We start from the raw sequence: 27,009 nt of genomic DNA on the forward strand, positions 1-27,009 counted from the left end.
TAGAAAATGAACAGGTCGTAGAAATAGAGAATAACTGTGGGAGGAGAAGGAGAAGACAATCACTTAGTTTAGGATTATCTGGGAAAGTGTCTGGGATTAACTGGGATAAGGTCCAAAAGATATTCAGAAGGAGACTCCAAAGACAAGAAAGAGGGAGGATGTCCTGGGCAGAGTGGACAGCCTGCCATGTTTGAGAACTGAAATAAGCAACGTGTGGCTAAAGCCTGCGTGTGAGGGGAGGATGGAGGGAGCTGAGGTTGGAAGAAGCTGCAGTGCGTCTTGCTGGTCATGGTAAGAAGTATGGACCATGTCTGCAGTGAAATGAGAAGCCATTGCAGGGTTATCAGCAGGGCACTGCCATGGTCTAACTTCTGTGTCAGCAGGTCCTTCCACTACTATACAGAGCACAGATTAGATGGGGTGAGAGTGGGCTCAGGGAGCACAGTTAGAAGACTCTTGTTGACATCCAGGTAGGGAATAAAGAATGGAGATGAAAGAATATGATTGATTAGGGACGTATTTTGAAAGCAGAGTTTAGATAATTTGCAGATGGCCTGGGTGTGAATTGTGAGGTGTACTCCTTCTACATTACATTACATTATATTTACGTTACATTATATTACATTACATTACATTATTTTCCTTCTACATTATACTTCTAACACACACACACACACACACACACACACACATTAGGGCAAGAAGAACATGATGAGTTTGCCTGGAAGGGCCAGCTTCCTGGGAGAGATGCCTCCAGCCATTTGGAAATATGGCAGGGATTCTGGAGCCAAGAGAAGAAGCCAGAATATATATAATATTAATTCATACACTATACTAATGGTAATTGTCTGTATCTGTCTCTTCTATTAGACAATGAACTAGACCCCATTTTCTGGCTCATGTAGATAGGTCCCGACAAATTTGGCTCAGCTTCTGTGCCTTTGTCTCTCAAAAGACAACATGAAATAGAGTTTCTTATCAGTTAAGGAATCTAAGTAAATCTGATAAGATACCTCCATCAGGGATGCTGTAATAGAAACCATGCATGGAATAGAAAGTAAACTAATAGCCCTCAAGGCTCTAAAAGTTCATGATTCTATAGTTTGGGGCCATATTGAAAAGGCTCTACAAAGACCTTCCGAGACATGACGTCTATTGATGCTCTGCTGGTGAGAAGCCAGTAGCATTTCATGGCCCCATATAAAAGCCATTAGGCAATGTGGTCGTAAAAAGAGTTCTTTTTACAAAGATGTCTTTGCTTTTCATATAGGTCCTGCCACTTAAAAGCTAAAACTTTGCATCTCTGAGTCTCAGTTTTCCCATAACTAATGTATGGATAATAAACTACTGCAAAAGGCTCTTATGAGAATTAACTCTAAAAAGCACGTGATAAATAAAACACGGTCTAAACGGTAGTTACTATTATGGTTTACAGTTTTAGGTGGGGTTGTAAGTAGCAAATATCATTTGATCAAGGACTGTGGAATGAAAAAATATGCCGGCAGATGGTAGCAAGGAATCCAGATTTTGGAGTCAGACACATCTGGGTGGGGATCTTGGTTCTACCATTTAACTGTTGCATGACCTTGATCAGGGTACTTAATTTCTCTGAACCTTAGTTTTTTCAAGACCCAAATAGGAATGATAACAAGGGTTTGTTTGAGAATAATTCCAAGTACATCTTGCATGATAAGTGTTTAAGTAGATAGTTTTCCCTTTAATGCAGGATATTAGGATAGCTTAGTGTTTGCAAATATGGGTTCTGTCACTTATTAGCTGTGTGATTACCAGCAGGTTATTTAATCATTTTAAGTCTCAATTTTCTCACCTGTTAAGCTGGAGGTATTAATGGCATTTAACTTATAGAGTAATTGTGAGGAATAAGTGAAATTATCTACAGAAAATATTTAGTGTAATGCTCAGGCTCTAATGAGCACTCGATAAGCATCAATTGCTGAAAAAGGTTCTAATTTAGATTCCTTGGGCTCAAATCCCATCTCCATCACGTATCAACCATGTGACCCTCAGGCAAATTAACCTCTTCATGCCTCAGTTTCCTGTTTCCCTAAATGAGTCAATGACAGTAATACTTCATAGGATTGTTATGAATATGAAATGAAACAATCTGTGTGATCAGGTGGCCCAGTGCCTGGCATATAGTAAGAGTTTAAAAATGGTACCTATTATTGCTGCACTATGTTGATGTTGCTATTACCATATTTATTATTCCCTGCTTTCCAGTTATTAACTCTATAATGTTAACTGTCCTCTCATCTGTAAAGTAGGGACAATAAGACAACATATCTCATAGGGCTCTGCATTTGGTCAGCTCTGAAACACTGTTCAAATGGAAGGGAAATCATTATTGTTATGTCCAGCCTGCAGTGGGCAATATTTCTGCTGTAGACTTGGAGACTCATCAATCATGCCTCCTCCCCCAACTGCCTATTTTTTAAATCAAGGTCATTCATTTCTTTCTCTAGAGCTTCATCCAGTTTTGCAGGGACTGCTCCTCCCCCTGATCAAGGTCAATTTGAATTCTCATCACTATCTTTCAAGGTGGTAACAACTCTGCCTAAATCAGTGTCTGCATTCCATTATGCCTCCCCTTGATGGCTGCCAGATAACAGTGACCCTGGAAAAGATGCTTCTAGTGAGAGTACAGCACATTCAGCCAGTTATTGATCATTGCCCTCTAGCTGGGGTCCTTGGCCAACTGGTCTACCACCTAACACACTGGGTAGAAAAAGTCACGGGGACATGACTAAAATCTCACTAAAGCTGATGTCAATTATACTTCTACATTCTCTTCCTCCATCTTCCTTTTCTCTATTTATTCATTCCTTCAGTTTTTCATTCAACATTTATTAAGCACACATAACATGGAAAGCACTGTCTAGATACCAACATAGGTCCTCTTATCTCATATAGAAGGTAATGGGGTTTCTCTGTTATAATCATCTGATTATAGTCAGGGATGACTTACTAAAGGACAACCAAATTGATTACTACCTAAAACGAATTAACAAATTATCTTTTTATTCACTGTACTTAGAATTAACTGGTTCTAATAAAATATATTTACATATAAAAACTCCTAAGGTTGGTAAAATATAATCATCCACATCTGGTATTGAAGATGATCTTCATACTAGCTTATAAGGGATTATATTATTACTTTTCCCAATTTTATAGAGAGAAAGCTGAGGTCCAAAGACCCAAAGTAAATGGCTCAACATGATTCAGTTAGTTTTTAACTAAGGTCTTCTGATGTAGAGCTTGTGTATTGTCCCACACCATTTCCCCACACTTCTGTCATTCATTCTGATACTATATTCCAGGGGCTTAGACTCTAGCAGCACTGGTAAGATGGCCAACAGTTAATGAACATTTCATTATGTGGCAGACACTGAGTTAGGCACAGACACTGAGTTAGGCACTTTAAATGCTCTATCTCATTTAATCCTCAGGAAAGACTGGGGAAGAGGATACTATAATCCCCAATTTACAAATGAAGAACTGAAACTCAGCAATGTAAATAACTTGTGCAAGGTCAAGGTCATCTTGTTATTATGGGTGGAGCCAGAAGTCAACGTGAGAACCTGTGATGTAAACCAACATGCTGTCATGCCTCAGAGATGTTTTACCTAGGATTTTTCAAACTGCAGGCCACAGCCCATTAGCAGATTGTAAGAGAAATTTAGTGCATCATGACCAGCATTTAACAAAGTGAAATAGAATACAATAAGAGGGAAATCATCAGAGAGTATCACACAGAGTATGGTTAAGTATTACAACTTATTTTAGCTGGATGTAAGTGGGCTGGGTCATGATCTAAAATGTATTGCTTACTTTGGGGGGTTGTCAGAAAAGCATTAGACACACTATCTTAACCCAGTGTGCTCCACTGACTGTGGACATGTATCTAATCACTTTTAATAAAGGGAAAATCATCAATAGCCATAATGAAGGCATTAGGAAGTATATTAGTTGGGGTTCTCCATATACTTTACATATATATGTAAAGAGATTTCTTATAAAAAATTAGCTCACATAACTATGGAGCCTGACAAGTCCCAAGATCTGCATTTGGCAAGCTATGGACCCAGGGGAGTTAATGGTTTAGTTCCAGTCTGATTTCAAAGGCCTGAGAATCAGGCGAGCTGAGGGAGTAGTCCCAGTCTGAAGGTTGGCAGGCTTGAGACCCAGAAAGAGCTGATGTTTTAGTTTGAGTCCGAAGGCAAGAAAAAAGCCAATTTTCCAGCTCAAGGCAGTCAGGCAGGAAGAATCCTCTCTTACTCAGGGGAGGGTAAGATTTTTGTCTATTCAGAACTTCTAGTGCTTGAATGAGGTCCACCCACTTTAGGGAGGGCAATCTGCTTTGCTCAGGTTACCGATTTAAATGTTAATCTCGGGCTTCCCTGGTGGCGCAGTGGTTGAGAGTCCGCCTGCCAATGCAGGGGACACGGGTTCGTGTCCCGGTCCGGGAGGATCCCACATGCCGCGGAGCAACTAGGCCCGTGAGCCATGGCCGCTGAGCCTGCACGTCCGGAGCCTGTGCTCCGCAACAGGAGGGGCCACGGCAGTGAGGGGCCCACGTACCACACACACACAAAAAAAAATGTTAATCTCATCCAAAAACACCCTCACAGGAACACCCAGAATAATGCTGACCAAGTATCTGGACACCCCGGCCCAGTCAAATTGACACATAAAATTAACCATCACAGGAAGGTGGTCAAGGGGGAAAGGTAGAGGCAGATGTGAGTAATAACTGCCAAGATAGGTGTGTGAAGTCTCATGTAATGAAACAGCTTATCTAAATGAAGATGAAAAAAACAAGCATTCACTGAGTTCTAACCCTGCGGCAGGCAGCATACTGAGTTCTTACATGCATCTCATTCCATTTAAGCTTCCTGGCAATGCTTTGAGCTGTGTTTTATGGCTGTACCCATTTTACAAATGATGAAAACCAGGCACTGAAAGATAAATGACACATCCAAGGTGACACCACTGGTTAGAAGCAGAGTAAGGTTTGAAATGGGGATTTCTAATTCCCAGTTCAGTGCTTCTTGTGGTACCTCTGGATAGTTATTTCACTTATTTTCTTTTGAAAAAAACTATTAAACTGGGCTTCCCGGGTGGCGCAGTGGTTGAGAGTCCGCCTGCCGATGCAGGGGACACGGGTTCATGCCCCGGTCCGGGAGGATCCCACATGCCGTGGAGCAGCTGGGCCTGTGAGCCATGGCCGCTGAGCCTGCGCGTCCGGAGCCTGTGCTCCGCAACGGGAGAGGCCACAACAGTGAGAGGCCTGCGTACCACAAAAAAGAAAAGAAAAAAAGAAAAAACTATTAAACTGCTTGTGATAGCTTTGAAAGTGGTTAAATCAGGTTTTAAAAATACCTAACAGGGTATTATACTCAATATTCACTCCTAAGGGCGATATTGGGTCAGCTTGACCCTTGACTGGGAATTGTCACAGAGAACTGTTAAAGGTGAAACTGACCAGCTTGTGATGGTCTGTTCTGAAGCTTAGGGACATTCACGGAGCCAAGAACAAGCATGGTGTGCTAGCACCCATGGCACTCAATAAAGCGAAACTTAAAGACCTATAGGCCAGAAGATGTATTTAAGCCCCCAACGGCAGGTGGTTTTAATAGCAAATGCTACCGGGACCACTGAGTGGAGGATTGTGACACCCGATATGGGCTCAGGCAGAAAGTACTGTGATCAGTTAGTGATGTCTATCCGAGGCAGAGGCTGACCCATGGTAGAGCCTCAGTATCTTTCTGGCTGGGGTAATTCAGAGTCCAAGCCCATCAGCCCTGGGCATCCTCTGGAGCTTTCCTTACACTCTGGAGAGTCAGGGGTGGATTCCTAAAGGGTCTGAGCAGGGATTAAGGGCCCCTGAGCTATGTGTTTTCTATTCCTTTAGTAGAATGAGACAAAGGCAGCCCAGATGAGTAAGCTATGTATGGAGAGTAATGGGGATGAGATGGGTGTAAAAATTAAGTCCCTCAAATTTTTCATACATTCCATCACATTTATATATTATTGATGTTGTTTGCTTATAATTCCCTTTCAGGAAGGTGCTAAGCAGAGCATTTTCCCTTCTTACCCAAAGTAGCAGGCAGGAAACAATCTCCGAGGAAAACCCTTCTCATAATCTAATCTCCACCCATCCATCCATCCATCCATTCATCTAGTAAATACTCAGAGAGAACCCATGATTTCCAGGGACACAGGAGTGAAACACACAGATTCCCACCCTGGAGAAATGTGCAGTCAGTTGGGGGCTAAGAATGCGATAAATGCTTGACTAGAAATAAATACAGTAGAAGCACAAAGGAGGGAGCAACCCACCCTTTCTTCCCCTCCCATTTTCTAGACTCCAGAGACATTCACACCTGATCTTCTGATGTCAGTAGGAATAGGAGCTTGCCTGGTGGAGAACGCAGCTGGGGCTTTCTAAGAGGAGAGAGTTGCATGGGAGTGGCTGAAGCAGCAAGTGGTGAGGGTGAGTAGTAGGAGATGAGTGATTCACCCCAAGGCCAGACTCTTTGTAGAGGGCTTGCCCCTGAGGCCGGTGCATACATGAGAACAATCCAGTGGCTGGGTTATGGCAGGATGAGTGCTGATATCAGTAACCTGGAAATGGAGTCAGTGTTGGCCTCCAGGGAGCCACAGAGAGGATGACAAGCTGCAGAGCGGCAAGCTGCTGGAGCCATGCAAAGGTGAACATTGAGACAGGAGGGTCCCTGCCACCGGACCAGATGCGCAGCCTTCAAGGGAGCATGCACTGGTCCTGCCCTACCCTCCAGCCCACTGCTCACAGCGGGGCTAGGCTGTACTGAGCTAAATGCTGGTCCCTTGACTTAATCATACTCACTTTCTCCTTGCTGCTGTTCCTTCTACCTAGAACACTGCTCCCCTCTCCTCCCGCTCTCTTCTTCACCTGGCTAATGCTTATTCATCTTTGGTCTCTGCTTAGATAGGGTTTTCCAGTCTTTCTGTCTCCCCAGTTCCAGGTTGGGAACCTGTCTTAGGTATTGGGTCGGCCAAAAAGTTCGTTAGGGTTTTTCCATAACATCTTATGGAAAAACTCGAACGTACTTTTTGGCCGACCCAATACTTCCGTGTACCCAGGACATAGCTCTATGTATATCACACTATTACAACTGCCTGTTTCCATAGTGCATCTTGTGAATGATGTGTTTCTGAAGTTTTGTCCACAGGCTGAGGCTGACTCACAGCAGAGGCTCAGTGTCTTTCTAGCAGGGCTGGTTCAGAATCTAAACCCATAGGTGCTGGGCATCCTCTGGAGCTTCTCTTACACTCTGAAGAATCAAGTGTGGATTTCTAAAGAGTCTCAGCTGGACTGAACAGTGAGGATGGTGAGGTGGGCAGGAACCTGATTGTGAAGGGTCTTATATTTATGGCTAAGTAGTCTGGGCTGGCCCAAAAGGTCTTTTGCTGTGTCTGCTAACCAACCAATCATCCTGAACAGACAGGCACTAGATTCTAACAAGCTCCAGGCTTTATCCCCAGTTACCATGACAACCAGGCTTCACGGTGATGGATGGTATTGACTGACTGACTGACTGACAGACTCCTGGTGTCTTGGCTCTGTCCCCACCCCCTTAAGTCACTTGCATACACATGGAACTGAGACTCTCAGCACCATCCTCCTGAATTTGTCCTGATTTTGACTTTCCACCTCTATCACTGAAAACAGCCTCAGCCTGAAAGGAGAAAAAGGTGTGATAATGTCAAAATTACTCCCAGGACCACCCTTAGCTCCCTCTCTCCAAGTGATATAATGTGGCAAGGAGAAAATGGGCTTTGGACACAGACCTTGGTTCAATCCCGTTCTACTGTTTACTTATTGTATCGTTTTGGGCAAGTGACTGAAACGATCTAAGCCTTGATTTGCTCATCTCTAAAATGGGAATAATTGTACTTGCTGTGGAATGATGTGAATATTAAATAATGCCTGGAAAATCTTTGCCCAGCACATAATGTGGATGTTGTTCCCTCCATCTTCTTCATTCACTCCCTCTCAGTTAATAGAACAGTTTATCCTGCAGAGAAGTTGATTAAGAAAATTGGTGTTCACAAAATCCTCAGCCTCCCATATTCTCCAATTTTTCCAGTTTAGAATCAGGAAACAACAGCCCAGTCTAGGTATGCTGTGGCATTTCTGGCAGCAGTAATAATAGCAATACTTGGCCATTATTGCTAGTTTCAAGCCAGGGACTATCCTAAGCACTGTACATGGCATGGATTAACTCATTTAACCCTCAGAGCAACCCTGTGAGGAAGACAGTGTTAAAATCCCCATGGTATAGATGAGATAACTGTGATACAGGAAGGTTCAGACAGTAAGTGAGCATGGAAACTTCCACCTCAGGCAGTTTCCATGTCAGAGCCTGGCCCTCAGCTACGCTACTGCCCCTCATCATGACCAAAATCATCTAGCGGGTCCGAGTCCCTGAAGGTAGCCCTTTATCAGGTGGAGGGAGACCTGAGATCGCAGCCCCAGCATTGCCCATGGGGAGCGTGGATTCCTTTTTCTGAGCTGCTTTGTGGAATGAGGGTCTTGGGGGAGGCCACTGCTACTCATGGCCCATGATGAATGGTTTCCTGTAGAGTAAGACCGGCTTGATGAGATGGAGCGGGCCCCGAGTTTGGATACGGCACACCTTGCATCAAACCGCGATTCTTGGCTTGTTAGTCATGGAACTTCGGGCAAGTTACCTAACAACCATAGCAACAGCTAATAAGATTTGTTGAACACTTAATTGTACCAGACACCAGTTTTAGAGATTCATGTATAGAAACCATTTTCATCTCCATTTTCAAATGGGGAACATGAGACACAAAGGGGTTCAGTCACTCATCCAAAGCCACACTCCCAGTGAAGGGTAGAACTCTGGCTCCAGAGTTCACACACTTAACCACCACAGTTCCTGACTTCTCCAACCCCAGAGTGCCGGCAAAAGGGATAAATCCTCCAAGCCCCATTGTGAGCCTCCAATGAGACAATGCAGATGAAAGAGCTTTATAAAATATCAACTCTTAATCAAGCATGAGATATTACAAAGATATGATTTATATCATCAACCAAAAGAAGACCTGTGACTCTCAAAACATTTTAGAGGTATTGTCTAGATGGGTTGGAATCAGTCCATCCCTGAGCACTTCTGGGGGCTTGTTACATGCCGAGCCTTGCAAACCCAAGAGATGACTCTATAAGTTTGCAGGATAATTGGAAGAACAGACCAAGAAATGGACAATTACTATAGTGTGCTAAATACTATGCTATAGGGAAGCACGCTGATATCATGAAGGACACACAGGGATACGGCGGGGACACAAATATAGGGCCCTTGTGAGTGAGGGAATGTTTTCTAGAGCTGAGTGGGAGAAACTCAGTGAAGGAGGTAAGGGAACTTTCTAGTCAGAGGAAACAGCACATGCAAAGGCACAGAGGTACTTGTACTATTATTCTCAGGTGGTTGGGAAAAAAACATGCATTTTTTTTAACATTTTAATTGGAGTATAATTGCTTTACAATGTTGAGTTAGTTTCTGCTGTATAACAAAGTGAATCAGCTATATGTATACATATATCCCCATATCCCCTCCCTCTTGAATCTCCCTCCCACCCTCCCTATCCCACCACTCTAGGTGGAGAAGCATGCGTTTTAATGGATACACAGAAGCACCTAGGGGGCAGGGAAGTTAGCCAACACTTCCCAGCTCATCCAGTCACAGATTAAACAATCATCTTTTCCAATGTTATGGCATGAAATAGGCTATATGATTCTTCCTTTCCCTTGAGGGCAACCAACATAGCAAAGCAACATAGCACACAGATCACAGCAACCTGAATGGCATCTGTTTGTTGCACAGAGATAAATAATGCATGACACCTGCTGTTTTCCACCTGCTGCTTGTCATCTGAGGAATGACAGAGACTTGCTGATTCTGGCACCTCAGAAATAAGGCTGCCTGGCTCTGCCTTAGAGCCACATGGTTGCAGTATCTCCACGGAGGTGTGAAGACAGCTCTCACACCTGCACCCCGGCCCAGACCAGGTGTGAAACAAGCAGTAGACATGGTGGCCAGAGACGTGTCCCCCCGGCTCCTGGCCTGCCAGGAGGGCACAACAGCTCCTCTGGGGATGAGACTAGAGTGGGAAGGACCCCAAGGGTCTCCCAGTACTTCCTTGGCTGATTTGCATCTCCTTCCTTTCCACTCTGGAGTTCAGACCATGTTGGCCTTTCTGAGCAGACTCTTGCTGCTGGGGACACAAGGCCTTCCCGTGGCCTCCCTTTGCTCTCAATGTTCTCCACTTTGTCTGGCTAATCCTTACTTATCCTTTCACACTTGCCTCTGGTATCCTTCCTCTGACCCCCTAAGGAAGACTGCCCCGAGCTTGCTTCCTTCTTTCAAAATCCTCATCACACAGTACAAGAACTATCAGCTTACCTGTCCGTGTCTCCACACTTGGCTGTAAGCTCACTGACAGCAAACACTCCCTTTAGCCCTCTTCACTTCCCAGATACCTGGAACACAATAAGGAATCATTAAGGACGTATCCAAGTTATCTCAAATGCTCCTCAGGTGTTCTGGTGTGTTTCTTAAAGTTTCAGAATCTTGGCTTTAGAGGAGCTCTTAAAAGACATCTCATCAATTCTGCAAACGCTTCTACTCACAGGCAGACAGCTAACTTCTGCTTGGGACCCTCCAGATATGGGGAGCTCACTGCCTCGTGAAACAACTCCTATCTCCTTGGCCTCTGAGTGTTGTGGTCATTTACCTTAAGTTGAGCCTAAATCTATCTCCCTGGAGTATCTGCCCTTTGGGTCCTAGTTCTTGCCCTTGTGACCACACAAACAAGCCTAATTCCTCTTCCTAGAGACAACCCTCTGGAGGGCTGCATCTAATTCTACTGACCTCTCTTAAAGAGAAACCTCTCCTTTCTTGTTCAGGGAAACATCCTGCATCCCCTCAAACACTCCCCAAAGGATTTGGCTTTAAATTTCTTCACCCTCATGCTCATTCTCATTCAATCATTCCCCATTTTCTTCTTTTTTTAAATCTTATTGTGGTAAAAACACTTAACATGAGATCTCATCTTGTAACAAAGGTTTAAGGGTACAATACCGAATCCTTCACTATAGGCACAATATTCTGGCAGATCTCCAGAACTTACTCATCTTGCAGAGTTGAGATTTTATGCCCGTTGATTAGCAATTGCTCTTCCTCCCCCAACCCCCGGCAACCACAATTCTATGCTCTGCTTCCATGAGTTTGGCTACTTTACATACCTCATATTAAGTGGAATCATGCAGCATTTGTCCTTCTGTGACTGGCTTCTTTCACTTAGCATAATGTCCGCCAGGTTCATCCACATTGTTGCACATGGCAGGATTTCCTTCTTTCCAAAGGCTGGATGATGTCCAATGAATGTTCTGTTTTCTTATTTCCTTTTTTTTTTTTTTTTTTTTTGCGGTATGCAGGCCTCTCACCGCCGCGGCCTCTCCTGCTGCGGAGCACAGGCTCTAGACGTACAGGCTCAGCGGCCGTGGCTCACGGGCCCAGCCACTCCGCGGCATGTGGGGTCCTCCCGGACCGGGGCACTAACCCGTGTCCCCTGCATCGGCGGGCGGACTCCCAACCACTGCGCCACCAGGGAAGCCCCTTATTTCCTTTTAAAAGTGTGGCTCCCAGAACTTGGCACCGGGTTCCGGGTTTCTCTGACCTGCGCAGAGGGAATGAGATTATCCCCGCCTTTACTTTATTGATTATAATTTTCACCTGGCTTCATTGCCCTACGGAGCTGAAAGTGATCTAAAACCCTTGGGCCTTTCTTTTCTCTTGTTCTCCTGCTAAGCTGGCTCTCTTCCTTACTGTGCTCATGCACTTGGTATTTTATCCCCAGGACAGGATGTTACAACTTTTCCAACTGAGTCTTATTTTGCTATGCTTGGTCTGTCTGTCCATCAGCCCTCTGAGGGCTTTTTGGACCCTGATTCTTTTTCTTCCTCTGGGTAGATACAGTGAGCATGGCTGCTAAGTCCATATCCAAGGCATTGACAAAGGCAGTGACTAGGTTAGCACGGAGGCCGGCTTTGTGACAGGCCACCAGAGGTTCTCTGTAGGACCGTGGTACTCAGTATCTCATCCCAGATGCACTGCATAGGCTTCATCTGGGATACTTATTTAAAATACAGATTGCTGATTACTCAGAAATACAGAATCAGAATTGACAGAGGTGGGGCTCAGGAACCTGTGTTTTTAATAAGCCCTCCAGATGATCTCAATATGTAGCCAGGTTCGGCAAACATCAACTCCTGTTTACTGAGCACGAAAGTCTAAAACAAACGGCGGTTTGATCTGGTCCAAAGCTGACATCTAAGGAGCTGATGGGATGGGGTGGAGCCCTGGCAGAGCACCACCTGGTCCTATAGTCCAGGGATCCACAACTCCCGGGCCATGGACTGGTAGCGGTCTGTGGCCTGTTAGGAGCCAGGCCGCACAGCAGGAGGTGAGCGGTGGGCGAGGGACTGAAGCTTCATCTGTATTTACAGCCGCTCCCCATCACTAGCATTACTGCCTGAGCTCCGCCTCCTGTCAGCATTATGATGAGTTGTGTAATTATTTCATTATATATTACAATGTAATAATGATAGAAATAAAGTGCACAATAAAGGTAATGAGCTTGAATCATCCCGAAACCATCCCCCCACCTCATCCATGGAAAAATTGTCTTCCACGAAGTAAGCAACTCTCGGGATCCAAATCCATCTCCATTTACTATACTGCCCCACACCTGCTAGCTTCTCAAGGCCAGAACCTTGTAATTTAGATTTGCATCATATTCATACTAGTTTTATTCTCACAGTGCCTACCTTGTCCAACACACAGTATGCCTGGGATGGTACATAGTAGATGCTTACTAAATTTTTCAGCAGAATTTAGTCTGATGCAATAAATAGAATTAGCTAATTCTTCTAAGCAAGAAAGACGACTTTGAATCTCAGCTCCACTGTTCTTTTTAGCTATGTGGTTTTGGGCAAGATAATTAATCTTTATGAACCAAGGGCATCACAACTAAACATAAGAAGTATGGGGTAGGTGACTAAGGATAATTTAGCCATCACATTGTATGATTCTTAAGTCACGAGCTCCCCTTGCTGGCTGGTACCCTCCTTCAGGGTCCTCAGGAGGCGATTCTTCGCAGTCAAGCCATGCTGCTGAAATCAAGCTGGAATTCTCTTCTCCAAGTAGCATGTGGCAGGCTGTCTGCAGACCCTTCATGAGCATAATCACTCCACAGGCATCCTCCAGCCCCCACTAATCGGCCCGGCACGTCACTTTAATTGGGCAGCACTACATCACTCACCTAAGTAATCACTCTGGCTTCTGCCCGTGAATTCCTTTCATCCACTTTTGTTTATCACGGTTGAAGCATTTTTAAATCAAAACAATTAAATATGCTAAATCTTCCTCAATTAGTAGTGAATTAAAAATTAAAAGTACTTGAACGGAAATGGCAGAAGAAACCCTGTGCTTGGCGCTGAGTGCTGGTGCTTAAAGCATCAATTCTCCTAGGCACTCTCAGCTTGGAGTTATTCAGAAACTGCTGTGCACAGAGGCACAGAGGGCTGCAGCTGAAAGGGGTCTCAGGATGAGCAACTCCAACCCTTTCTCTCCATAAATGGGAAACTGAGTCCCAGTGAGATCATGGGCCTTTTCTAAGCTCATACAGGGTGTCAGGGACTGGGACGCATTTTACTTTTTAAGAAAAACAAAATGTGTATATATTTAATGTATATAGCACGATGATTTGATACATATAAAGTGAAATGATTATTACAGTCAAGCTAATTCTTCTCCTCACATAGTTACGTGTGTACGACGAGAGTACCTGCAATCTACTCCCTTAGCAAATTTCCAGTATTCAATACAATATTATTGATATTAACTGTAGACATCAAGCTGTCCATTAGATCTCTAGGCTTATCCTCCTACATAACTACAAGTTGGTGCAGCATCTCCCCTTTTCCCCCACCTCCTCACCCTGGGCAACCACCGTTCTCCTCTCTGCTTCTATATATTTGACTTTTGTAGAGTTCATGTATAAGTAAGATCAGGCAGTTTTTTTTCTTTTTGTGTATGGCTTATTTCACTTAGCATAATGTCTTCAAGTTTCACCCATGTTGTCACAAATGGCAGGATCTCTTTATGTTTTAAGGCTGAATAATTATTTTATATATAAATGGGATATATATATGTGATATATATATAGGGTATATATGTGGAATATATATATAGGGTATATATGTGGGATAATAGAGAGTATATACATATATACACACAATTGTGTATATAATAATTATATATTTGTTATTATATATAATTATTATATATTTTATTTATATATTATATATAATAATTATATATTAAAATTATATATAAAATTATGTATTTTTATATAATTATATCTATAATAATTTCTTTATCCATTCATCTGAGTGACTGGGATTTATAGTCAGGATTCCTGACTTGTAAGATTCCTTCCATTAGAAGCCCTTACCAAAGGACTCTTGGCATTCATTTATTCACTCATTTTTTTTCATTCACCAATCATTTGTTCTGAGAATACTCACTGAGCTCCTCCCCCATGGCAGACATTGTGCTGCTAGGCTGACAAGAGAGTGGTGAATAAGATGCCAGTCCTTGACCCCATAGAGTCTGCAGTTTCGTGCGAAGGCTGGCAGGTAAACTTGCTGCCTGATACTCTCTTAAAAATATTGAATCTAATCCTTAGCTTAACTGAATTACAACCTAAATTATTTTTCCTTTGTGGTTGCCAGAATAAGACACTGACTGGTCATAATTACTGTATAGTTGCAGTGAAAAGTAATGACATGGTGCCAATGCAAACTCCAGTTCACAACCTTCAGAAGACTTTAGCTACAGAGGGAGCTGAACTCTGCAGCAATGGTCAATATCTTGCTCCAATCTGCTTTTCTAGCCTTATCTTGCCAGCTGACCAAGGGTTGGAAACCTAGTTCTGTTCACCTACAGGCTGTGGGATCAGGGAAAAATGATGTTATTCCTTTGAGAATTACGTTCCTCATCTGCAAAATGCAGATTCCTCAGCAACTCCTCAGATAGAGACAAAGACAACTAATGTGGGCCTCACAGTTCTCATGGGGCCAGAAGTCAAGCAGCCTCCCCAGGGAGATCTATCCATCTTCTGACAGCACTCTGGCCGCTCTGGGGTGCAAAGAGGACCTGGGCAAAAAGAATTGGGACACATATGATCATTCAGACCTAAACAAAGCACATGGGTAGCTCTGAAGAAAGAGGGACGTATTCTGATCCAAAAATGCTTCATGGAAGAAATGATATTTGAATTGGAGCTTGAGTAGACTTTAGAAAGATGGTGAAAAAGGAGAGAGGAAGGGGCAACAAATGCAAAATTGGTGCCAATCTTGGGCCAGGCACTGTGCTAGGCACAAGGGTATATGGAGATGGATGAGATAGAATCACTGTCTCAAGGAGGCTCCGTGGAGAATGTGCAAAGGAAAGGGAACAAGCACTTTTGACCAACTAGTGTGTGCAATACATATTCCTTCTCCTTTCAAGAATATTTGCACTGGAACCAGAGAGAAGAGAACACTGAAACTGGGTTAAAGAACTGGGATTTCAACCCAGACCTCTTAGACTGCAAAATAGAAGCTGGCTTTTACTACTGTGAGCTAGTGAGCTGTGAGCTGCTACTATGAGCTGGTTGTACCATATTTACGGTCTTTCAGCATCTCAGCATTCTATGTTTCTCTGCTCCCTGTTGCAGGTGTTACCAGCAATGATATCCAGACATGCTTTGGAGGCTCTTTTGGCATCGACTATGAGTATACAGATACAACACAAATTGGAGGACGCTTATCAGGAGAAGCTTGTAAAAAATTTGGAGGTGGCAAAAGGGGCAAGTATTTAGTAATGGGCTTCCCAAAAAGAGAAGCCAGATTTTCCCTTGGACACAAAATCGGGGCATGTACACTATTTCCCTCCCCCCAACCACCAACTGATTCCATTTCAGTCAATGGTCATACTGCATATCTGCTGAATACCCCAAAACAATGATCTGTAGTGGCCTTATTTTGAATTCTGCATGGGCTGAGATCACCTTAGAAATACCTGACTTCACATGGTACACCCTCCTAGATTTCAAGCAGTAGACAAAGATCTAAGTAAGAGCTGGGGTGAAAGGAATGTGCAGATGGAACCTGGAAATTCGACTGTTGGATAAAGTCCCATCAGGTACAGTCCAGAGGGAGAAAACAAGTTTGCTGAGAGAGAAAAATGTGGTTACCAAGTCCAAGCTCAAAGAATAATTATTAGAGAAAGATTGTATAAGAATATTCTGTAACATCTCCCACACAGGTCACTTCGAGTGTTCATGTATTCATTCACTCATTTAACCTGTATTGAGTAATTTTTTCCAGGTGGGAGACACAGAGGATGCAGGGATGATGAAATAGTTTATAGTACAGTGGATGAGTAGATGCGGTTCAAGTTACTCCCATTGCATTGGGCTACTCATGTCTCAGGGCCTTAAGTCAAATCCTTCTTCTCTCTGATACCCTTCCCTCCTCCTTCCATTTACCTGCCAAGATTTATCCATTCTTCTAGATAACTCACCTTTTTTCCTGACCACCTCCCCACTGCTACTATAGATCTGACCACATCTTTCTCTGCACCCCTACTGAGAGAGAAATCTGTTATAGCACTTACAATATTTGATTGCACTTATTTGCCATACAGCAGGCACCAAGTAAACATCTGACATAAATATTTGAATAAATGAATGAATGAATCATCATCCATGTTCCCATCTTCTCCCTTCTCCATGTTGGGTTGGGCTGTCTTCCCAGTGTCTGCTCTAATCCCAAGGATGGATCTATTTCCAAGTCTTGGTGCTTCTTTTCTGCCTTGTCCTGCTAGTTAGCCGAGCAAGGTAGAAGAATGGGAGACAGCTCTAAGGAGAGCACTTAAACTTTGTTCCAAATCTCATTAGCAGAGCTTGGCATTTTAGGAAATGAGCTCATGTGGTTATTCTCTCGATGGCAGTCGGTGACGAGAAGACAGTGGGTGTGGAAGACATCATTTCTCTGGTGCAAGGTGGCAGCTCTGGCTGGGGAGGTGGCTTGACACAAGACAGGAGCATCGTTACATACCGTTCCTGGGGGAGGTCATTAAAGTATAATCCCGTTGTCATTGATTTTGAGGTAAGTCTTTTCGCAGTTGAAGAAACTCTACGTTCACGAGGAATGAAAGTGAAGCAGACCAGATCAGTTCATATTTCTTATTATAAGCCCATCAGAGAACAAGATTAAATGTAACGGCACGCTGAACTGGTGGCCTTCCCCGTCTGAATACAGGGATACGTGACTCTAGACTCAGGCCATGGGAGAGCTGGGGTCACAAGCTTACTATCTGGTCAGGGCCTAGTTTGACACTCATAGTCCCAGAATTTCTTCAGGATTAAGCCACCTTATAAAAATAACAACTCACATACATAAAAGACTTTAAAAATCACATCTGTTAAGTTGGAGGTTGGCAAACTTTTTCTGTAAAGGACCAGATAGGCTTTGTGGGCCACATAGAGTCTCTTTCATACAAGTTCTTCTTCTTCTACTTTCTTTTTTTTTTTTTTTTTTGCAATATTGTAAAAATGTAAACATCATTCTTAGCTCAAAGGCCATACAAAAACAAGCCGTGAGCTGAGTATGATTTCAAGCTAGAGTTTGCGGACCCTGCTCTACGTGATCTCATCACAATGACCTCTGGCACAGATGGGATTCTCCCCATTGAAAAATTAGGAAACTAAGGCTCCAAGTCATCAAGTGAATCGTTTCAGGTCACAGAGCTCATATGTAGCAGGACCTGGATCCCAGACCTTTGGACTTAATGTCCAGTTCTCTCTTCCCCCTATCCTAGCACCTGCCTTAAAGCCATGGTTCCCAGCCACCAGGGTCAATTTTGCCCCCCTAGGAGATATTTGTCAATGCCTGAAGACACTTTTTTTGTGTGTGTGTGTGGTACGCAGGCCTCTCACTGTTGTGGCCTCTCCCATTGCGGAGCACAGGCTCCGGACGCGCAGGCTCAGCGGCCATGGCTCACGGGCCCAGCCGCTCCTCGGCATGTGGGATCTTCCCGGACCGGGGCACTAACCCGTGTCCCCTGCATCGGCAGGCGGACTCTCAACCACTGCGCCACCAGGGAAGCCCTCTGAAGACATTTTTGATTGTCACAACTGAGAAGATGCTACTGGCATCTAGTGGGTAGAGGCCAGGGATGCTGCTAAACATCCCCTAATCCACAGGACAGCCACCCACAGCAAAGAAATATCTGGTCCCTAGTGTCAATAGTGCCCAAGGTGAGAAAGCTTGCCTTAAATCTCTAACCCCACAAAGGAAGTCAAATTGTTTCAAACTGTAAAGGAAGTGGATTGTTCTACCAGTATTGTCGCACTATTCAATTCATATGCAGGGGTAGTTCATTAGAAAAAAGAGTTATATGTTGGGCTTTAAAATATTGTTTTCTTGCCCATTTTCCCTGACGTTGCTCATTTTCTATAGAGAGTTAAAAATTCCAGGTGTGGATACATTCCTTCTCTTAAAATATATACCAACAGTTAAACCTAAAAATCTATTATAACACCCTCTTCTCTATGAAGAAAGAGGTCAGATGGATTAACCCTGATTGCATTTCTTCTCCAATAAATAAGGGACCATTTTCACGCACCTGTAATTCACATAGGGTCTAAAAATTGCTATCATCAAGCTATTAGTGATTTGGGCCAAACTGTAAAATTGCTATCAGGAGTAACATATAAACTTTCATGGTCAAGAGGTGAGCTCTTTGTTTGCCTTGAGCAAAACTTCCAAGGGGAAGACGGACATTTGTGATTTGGAGAAGACCCAATTCTGTCTTTTGGGAAAGCCTGGGTATGGGGTGAAAAAGATATAGTTTGACTCATGGGTCAGCCACCTTTTTGATGTGTGACCTTGGATGAGTTACTTCATTTTCTGAGCTCCCGTTTTCTGCTCTGTAATATGGGCGTAATAAAATGTTACATCCCAAGGTTAGGGAGAGAGAAGTGAGTACTTAGTAAATGTCAGGTGAGGAAGCAGGTTTGTGGAGGTTGAGTTAGCTGGCCAAATCTCAGAGCTGGGAAATGGCACAGCCCAACTGGAACCAAGACTGACTGATGCTAACGTTCATGATCTCTTCGCAACCCATGATGCCCCCTGGAAGGTTGTATTCAAAACATGAGGCTGTTGGCAGGTCACAGAGCAGGGGAGTGACACAGATAGAGCTGTGCTTTGAAAGGAAAATGCTCACAGAGGTATGAAGGAGAGACAGACAGACAGACAGACAGACAGACAGACAGACTATGGCCACAGAGAGGAAGCCAGTTAGGTAGTTATTTGGAACCTGGTGCTCAGAGTGGAGTCTTATTCATTTGCCTATTCCAGAGCTTAGCAGTGCCTATTTATGGCAGGTGCTTAGATTGAGTGAACATAGGAATCATGCTATGTGATGATGCTGTTATGGTATATATTACTATATGTTATATGTGATGTTATAGTGTGTTGATATCACACTACTTGCCTTCTCTGAATCTTTCCTCTCATTTGTAAAATGGGAACAAGACCGTTGCCAATATCTTTTCAAGCTCTAACATTTTAAGAATCATTTCTCCATCCCTCTTCCCTCTTTAAGTTCCACAGCCCTTCCCAATCCTCTTCATGAGGATTTGGGGAAGAGAAAGGAGAGATGGGGGTTTGAGTGCTGACCTCCCCTGGAAGGTCAAAGGGAAGTTGCCCGATGGTCCTGGCCTTCTCTGGAACTAAGAGTCATCTTTAACCGGGGCAGCCCTTTCTGTACTGATTTCCTAACAATGGGGCCAAATTCCCTGAACTTCCAGTAATGGTCTTCTCCCCTTGGCTGGGGGCCCAGCCAGTCCTGACACGACCAGCCTGGTGACCTCAGGCACAGCCCCTGGCCACAGGTCAAGGTTTGTTTGCCACGGGTCTTTCTGTACACATCTCCAGGAACCCATTCAAAGCATGGCGAGTGCCCTACTGACCTCTGATTCTTGAGAAGTGAGTTTGCTCCAGTGGGGCTCGGTCCCATCTCTGAATGGCTCTGTGACCTTGGCAAATCCCTCCCCTCTCAGAGCCTCAGGTTACTCTCCTGTAAAATGAGAGATCTGGAAAAGAGATTTCATTTTATGGTTATGTGTTAAAATATATAGCTTTATAAGCATGCTGAAGATAACCATATATACATGCAATTTGAAAAATATAGGCTTTTTTTATTATCATCACATCTAACGAATAAAAATGGTGCTTTACTTTATACTGTTCTTCCTCTTTGCAGTGTTATCTCACACTCATTACGTCTTTAGATCCTCACGTGAATTCTAAGAAATAGTTTATTATTCCCATTTTATAGATAACAGGGCTCAGGCTTGGGGGTGGGGGGCAGTTACGAGTTCTGGGCCACACAGCTGGGAAGCAAGCAGCGTTTATTTAGCTTTGACTATGTGACAGGTCTTCCCCATCTCTCAACTCTAATCCTCACAGTAAACCTGGAGTGTAGGACTATTGTTCTCACTTTACAGATGAGGAAGGAAGGCTTCATTGTAACGGGACAGAGATCACACAGCTAGAAGTTACAGAGCTGGGATCTGAAGCCAGATTTTCTAGCTCCAGAGTCAATGCTCTTTGCTACATCTACTACTTCCCAACCAGGGGTTGACTCCCCCACATCCCCCACCCCAGGGGACATCTGGCAATGTCAGGAGACAGTTTTGGTTTTCATGACTAGAAGGTACTACTGGCATCTAGTGCGCAGAGGCCAGTGATGCTGCTAAACACCCTACGATGCACAGGCCAGCCTGCCCCTGTCAACAAAGAATTGTCCAGCAGGAAATGCAATAGTGCCAAGGTTAAGAAACCCTAGACTACAGTCCTGCCTAGAATGGGCATATGTGAATGACTCCACCACCATCATCCCCCCAACACCCTCAAATACACACAGGCAAACACCACATTCACACCATTAGGGGCGGTGCTCAGCAGTGGCAACACAACTGCATTAATGACTTTATTAATTCCTGCAATGAAGGTTGACAATAAAAGATACACACACACACACACACACACACACACACAAACATATAAATACTTTATACTCTTCCTGATTCCTAAAAGTGCTGGAGGGAGGTAGAAGAGTTGGCACAGATAGCTTCTGGGCTCTTGTCTTCCTCTGGGACCACAGGTTTCAAAGTTAAGTAGGTTGGTGTTCAGCATGGTCCACTGTGTGGTCCTGAGCTGGTCACTCAAACACTCTGAGCCTCTGCTTCTTCACCCATGGGTTGGGGGATTCAGGATCCAATACAACTGGATAAGGTTGAGTGTCTGGCTCTGTGCCTGGCACGCAGCAGGCCTTCCCGAAGCTTGAAGGCCAGTTCTTGGGCTCTGGGAAGCTGGACAGAGCCCAGGGAGGGGCCCTCTGTTCTTTCTGTGCCCACAGTTGCAGCCCATCTATGAGATACTGAGTCACACGAACCTGGGGCCTCTGGAGACCAAGCGCCAGAACCTGCGGCAAGCCTTGGACCAGTACCTGATGGAATTCAATGCCTGCCGTTGTGGGCCCTGCTTCAACAATGGGAAGCCCATCCTCGATGGTACCAGCTGCACATGTCAGTGCCCCCTGGGCCGCCATGGCCTTGCCTGTGAGCAAATGGAGTCAGAGGGTAAGACCCGTGCATCCTCACTCAGGTTCTAGCCTATCTCGGCTTAGAGGGGCCAGCACAGAAAGGACCTTTGGGGTTCCCAGCCTCTCTGGTCTATGCTCTCTTGCCCATTGCTCTAGGAACCCACATTCTGAGCTTTATGGCTGACCCCCTACATTTACTGGTTTTTATGCTTTCTCCTTGCCATTAGGACCCTCTCAGATGATGACTGTTTTTTTAGCAAGTTGTATATGGACAACAGGATTCATTTCCGGAGGGATGTATTCATTTCCTAGGGCTGCCATAACAAATTTCCTAAAGCTGGGTGGTTTAAAGCAATGGAAATTTATTGTCTCACACTTTGGAGATTAGAAATCCCAAATCCAGGTGTACTGGCTAGGTTGCTTTCTTCTGGAGGCTCTGTGGGAGAATCTGTTCTCTCTCCTAGCCTCTGGCATGAGTCAGCAATGCCCGGCATTCCTTGGCTTGTAGCTGCACCATTCCAGTCTCTGCCTCTGTCTTCACATGGTGTTCTCCACTCTACATCTCTGTTTTCTCTCTTATAAAAATACTAGTCATTGGATTAGGACCTATCCTAATCCAGCATGACATCACCTTAACTTGAGTTTATCTGCAAAGATCCTATATCCAAATAAGGTAACATTCACAGGTAATGGAGTTTGAACTTCAACCTATCTTTTGGGGGACACAATTCAACCCACTACAAGGGATAAGTAAGTTGTCATTATAGCACAAGGAGTCATGACTATAAACAAGGTTGGGGCAAGTAACATAAAGCTTAATGTTTCAACGTTTAAACATATTAAGCTGCAGCACAAACCAACTGGTATCAGAAAAGAAGGTTCTCAAACGAGGGTTAGAAATCCATGTCCCTTAAAGATGAAGAAGTCTAGAGACCTGGGTGTGAATCTCAGCTATTTCACTAACTTACTGAGATACTGGTTAATTGTTTCTTCTTTCTGGGGCTGTTCTCATCTATGTTTCCCTTTGAGCTCCAAGAATCTCTATGCATGTTCTAATGCCTAGGCTTCCAATTTTCCATGCATACTTGGTACATAGAATGATGACAAAAATATGGGCTAAATCAATGTATAAATCAATCTCATTTGGCAACTGCAATGAAGAAAATGTAAAGGAAAAAAAGAAGTCTGGAAAACAAACTGCTGAAGCACAGTGTAAATGGGATAGGAGCCTGGTTTTAAAATGAGATGACGGTGGGTTACAATTTTCTCATTGGGAGAGTCGTTCTAAATGGGAAGCAGGATAGCATAGCTCTGGTGTCAAATAGGCCTTCACATCCCAGTGCTGCCAATTTGCATGTTGGGTGGGCATCCCCTGTAATATGGGGATGATATCAGTACCTACATCACAGGTTGTGTTCAGGGTTAAACTAGCTAACTTGTGTGGCAAGCTCAATTCTAATCAGTAAGAAGAAGATAGAGCCCTATTGGTAGAATATCTGTCCTGGGTTGGTGCCCCATCTAAATCCCTCCTTTGTGAGCTGAAGGGAGTACAAATTGGGTCCCAGAAAGCTGCCTGGTATCCTGTAGGAGAAATTCTGAAAGGGGTGAGCCAGGATGGTGAGTGAATTCCAGAGTCCTTACGAAGGAGTATGCAGAGGACAAAAACCAAGCAGAACAATGACCAGGGCCAAGCCTGGTACAGTTTCCTCATGTGAATTGAAAAAAGGAACTGCCTGTTAGGTGGGTAAATTGGGAGGAACAAAGAAAACCACTCGGGGTTGATACTGCCCAGCTCCAGACCCAGGGATTTCTTGGCTTTTCAAGCCGAGTTTGGACTGGGTTTCAGCCCCCATTTGCCTCATTGGCCAGGCAACTTTCCAGAGGGACCAAAGGTCAATGAACAGAAAGAACAACAAATTCTGTACCAGGCACTATTGCAACACTTCACGTGCACGAACTCCTTTATTCCCCCAAGAACGTGATGAGATAAATATCAATACTATTATCTCCCCAATTCACAAATGAGGACACGGGGGCAGGAGGAAGGCGAGATAACTCTCTGAGTCATCTAGCTGGGGAGTGTCAAAGCTGGGATTTGGACCCAGGTGGTCTGATGTTAGGACCCAAGCTCTTAACTGTTGCTTTCTACTAATTGACATCCTAAGAGTCTGGAAATTTGGGGAATGGGGGTAGAGAGTCTGAGATGATTGCACTGATTATCATTTTGGTGAGTGGAGAGGGAGGGTATGGCCCAGGTCCTGGTTATTGGGCTGACCTGGCTTAAAGGGACAGACATGAGCTCTGCCTGGGTAATTAGAATTAGAGCATGTCAAGGGCCCTCAGAGCCAGTGACTTACTTGGATCCCTGTCCACACAGCATAGAGCAAAGTGAACAGGGAGTGTGGACTACCTAGACGTGTCTCTCCAACGATCCAGTGCTGGGCTTGGTGGTGGCCATGCTGAGCCATATGCACACACGATGGGCATTGGAGAAGGGGGACACAGTGTCAATGATCAAGGGGGGTGGCAGGGCGCAGAGGGCTGGGTTGTCCTCACAGTCCCATTTCTCCTGCATGATTACAGTCAGCCAGCTCCCAGGTGTTCCATTAACCTTGTTCCATGCCCGAGGGGTATGGACCTCAGGTGACCTTGGGACTATCAGACTAAACTTTCAGCCAGACAGAGATCGGTCTGGCAAGGAAATCTAAGGTGGGGGAGTCAGCCACCATGGAGACCCATTGTCGTAGGTTCCGAGGGATTTTCCCTGCAAGTCTTTGCCTGTAGGGACCAAGCCACAGAGGTGAGAGAAATAGAGAACCCTTCTGTGGCTGCCCCACCAGGGAGTGTAATGGCAGAGCTGGAAGGAACTCGAAGATAATCTAATCCAATGATATTCACACTGAGATCTGAGGAAGCTTGGGGTCTCCTAGGGGCTGCCCCAGAGGAGCAGGGCAAACCTGGTAAGACACCCAGCTTCAAATAGAGCAGCTTCACTTTCATCTGACTTCCATGCTGGGGCCCATATAAGAAGATTTCATTTAAGAAAAAAAAAAAAGTAATGAAAAAAATAATGATGGAAAACCCTACTGGATCAGTCCAGCCTTTTCCTTTACAGAGGTGAAAGCTCCGGCTGAGAGAGGAGATGGGATGGTCCAAAGGCACAGAGTCAGTAGGAGGCAGCAGCCCCAGGCTAGAGGGCTTGTATCAACTGGATTTCTAGAGACAGCCCATGGCCAGTGCATGTGGTCTGCTACTCTGTGCAGAGAATCTGTCACCCACTGTGGCCCCATGGTTGGAGTCTGAGTGGGGCTGATTTGCAAACCTTCATTTAAAAGCCCAGCTATCCTTTTTTCTTAAACATCTTTATTGCAGTATAATTGCTTTACAACAGTGTGTTAGTTTCTGCTTTATAACAAAGTGAATCAGTTATACATATACATATGTTCCCATATCTCTTCCCTCTTGCATCTCCCTCCCTCCCACCCTCCCTATCCCACTCCTCTAGGTGGTCACAAAGCACCGAGCTGATCTCCCTGAGCTATGCAGCTGCTTCCCACTAGCTATCTATTTTACGTTTGGTAGTGTATATATGTCCATGCCATTCTTTCACTTTGTCACAGCTTACCCTTACCCCTCCCCATATCCTCAAGTCCATGCTCTAGTAGGTCTGTGTCTTTATTCCTGTCTTACCCCTAGGTTCTTCATGACATTTTTTTCTTAAATTCCATATATATGTGTTAGCATATGGTATTTGTCTTTCTCTTTCTGACTTACTTCACTCTGTATGACAGACTCTAGGTCCATCCACCTCATTACAAATAGCTCAATTTTGTTTCTTTTTATGGCTGAGTAATATTCCTTTGTATATATGTGCCACATTTTCTTTATCCATTCATCCGATGATGGACACTTAGGTTGTTTCCATGTCCTGGCTATTGTAAATAGAGCTGCAATGAACATTTTGGTACATGACTCTTTTTGCATTATGGTTTTCTCAGGGTATATGCCCAGTAGTGGGATTGCTGGGTCATATGGTAGTTCTATTTGTAGATTTTTAAGGAACCTCCATACTGTTCTCCATAGTGGCTGTACCCATTCACATTCCCACCAGCAGTGCAAGAGGGTTCCCTTTTCTCCACACCCTTTCCAGCATTTATTGTTTGTAGATTTTTTGATGATGGCCATTCTGACTGGTGTGAGGTGATACCTCATTGTAGTTTTGATTTGCATTTCTCTAATGATTAATGATGTTGAGCATTCTTTAATGTGTTTGTTGGCAGTCTGTATACCTTCTTTGGAGAAATGTCTATTTAGGTCTTCTGCCCATTTATGGATTGGGTTGTTTGTTTTTTTGTTATTGAGCTGCATGAGCTGCTTGTAAATTTTGGAGATTAATCCTTTGTCAATTGCTTAGGGGTGTCTGGCTGGCCTTTGTGAAGCTCCAGCTGGGGCGAGTTCCCTGTCTGCACACTCACCACTGGCTCAGTGTTATTCTTCCAGAGACGCGCGCCTCCCTGCCTCTCTCCGCTATCCATCTTCCGTGGAACCGCAGGTTCCAATTTCATGAGATGGGCTCCCAGTGGCCTCTTCTCACTCCATCCAGAGTTTCAAATTAAGTGCAAGGCAGTGAGCACAGAGGTCTGGGTTGGCTACACGGAGGCATTTCCCCAAGGAGAGATTGCAGACCTCTCTAGGGCAGTGGGATGGGCCTCACTCAACCATCCAAGCTGCCGCTTGTATGCTAACCTCCTTGTGCCCTGGGAAATTATCCATGCAGGAGCTAAGGCGGATGGTCACTGGGGCTGCTGGAGCTCATGGTCTGCTTGCAAATCGGGCACCCGGGAAAGGAGGAGAGAGTGTAACAATCCTGCACCCCAGAACGGAGGTACCTCATGTCCGGGCCACAGAGTGCAAACCCAGGCATGCTGAGGGCTCTGGGCACAGGCTGCAGCTGAGGCAGCGGAAGTCACTGCCTGAGCTGACCACTGGATACCGACCGACTTCACTCAGCTGACAGAAGATGCCAATCAACATGGACTTTTTCTTTGTCCTGGACCAGGCCGTGCCATCAACAACCAACTGCTCTATTACCCACAAAACTCAGTCCGTCACAATTGGGTGTTGAGTGTTAATGGTTCATAGTACTTTGATCATCTAAAAAATAAATAAATAAAAGAAAGAAAGAAAAAAAAGAAGA

The 27,009-nt window shown here is 44.5% G+C and overlaps 1 protein-coding gene across 1 annotated transcript in view; it reads left to right on the top strand.

Moving 5' to 3' along the window:
• Window positions 1–26,741, top strand: part of C8A (complement C8 alpha chain) — a 67,278-nt gene extending 40,537 nt beyond the window's left edge. Inside the window, exons 8-11 of the mRNA XM_060084028.1 lie at window positions 15,874–16,016; window positions 17,162–17,308; window positions 21,627–21,849; window positions 26,590–26,741. Of these exons, the coding sequence (XP_059940011.1) occupies window positions 15,874–16,016; window positions 17,162–17,308; window positions 21,627–21,849; window positions 26,590–26,741 (665 nt within the window). The remainder of the gene's footprint in view (window positions 1–15,873; window positions 16,017–17,161; window positions 17,309–21,626; window positions 21,850–26,589) is intronic.
• The last annotated feature ends 268 nt before the right edge of the window (window positions 26,742–27,009 follow it).

The sequence above is a fragment of the Mesoplodon densirostris genome, chromosome 2 (genome assembly GCF_025265405.1).
Source record: "Mesoplodon densirostris isolate mMesDen1 chromosome 2, mMesDen1 primary haplotype, whole genome shotgun sequence".
Lineage (NCBI taxonomy): Eukaryota > Metazoa > Chordata > Mammalia > Artiodactyla > Ziphiidae > Mesoplodon > Mesoplodon densirostris.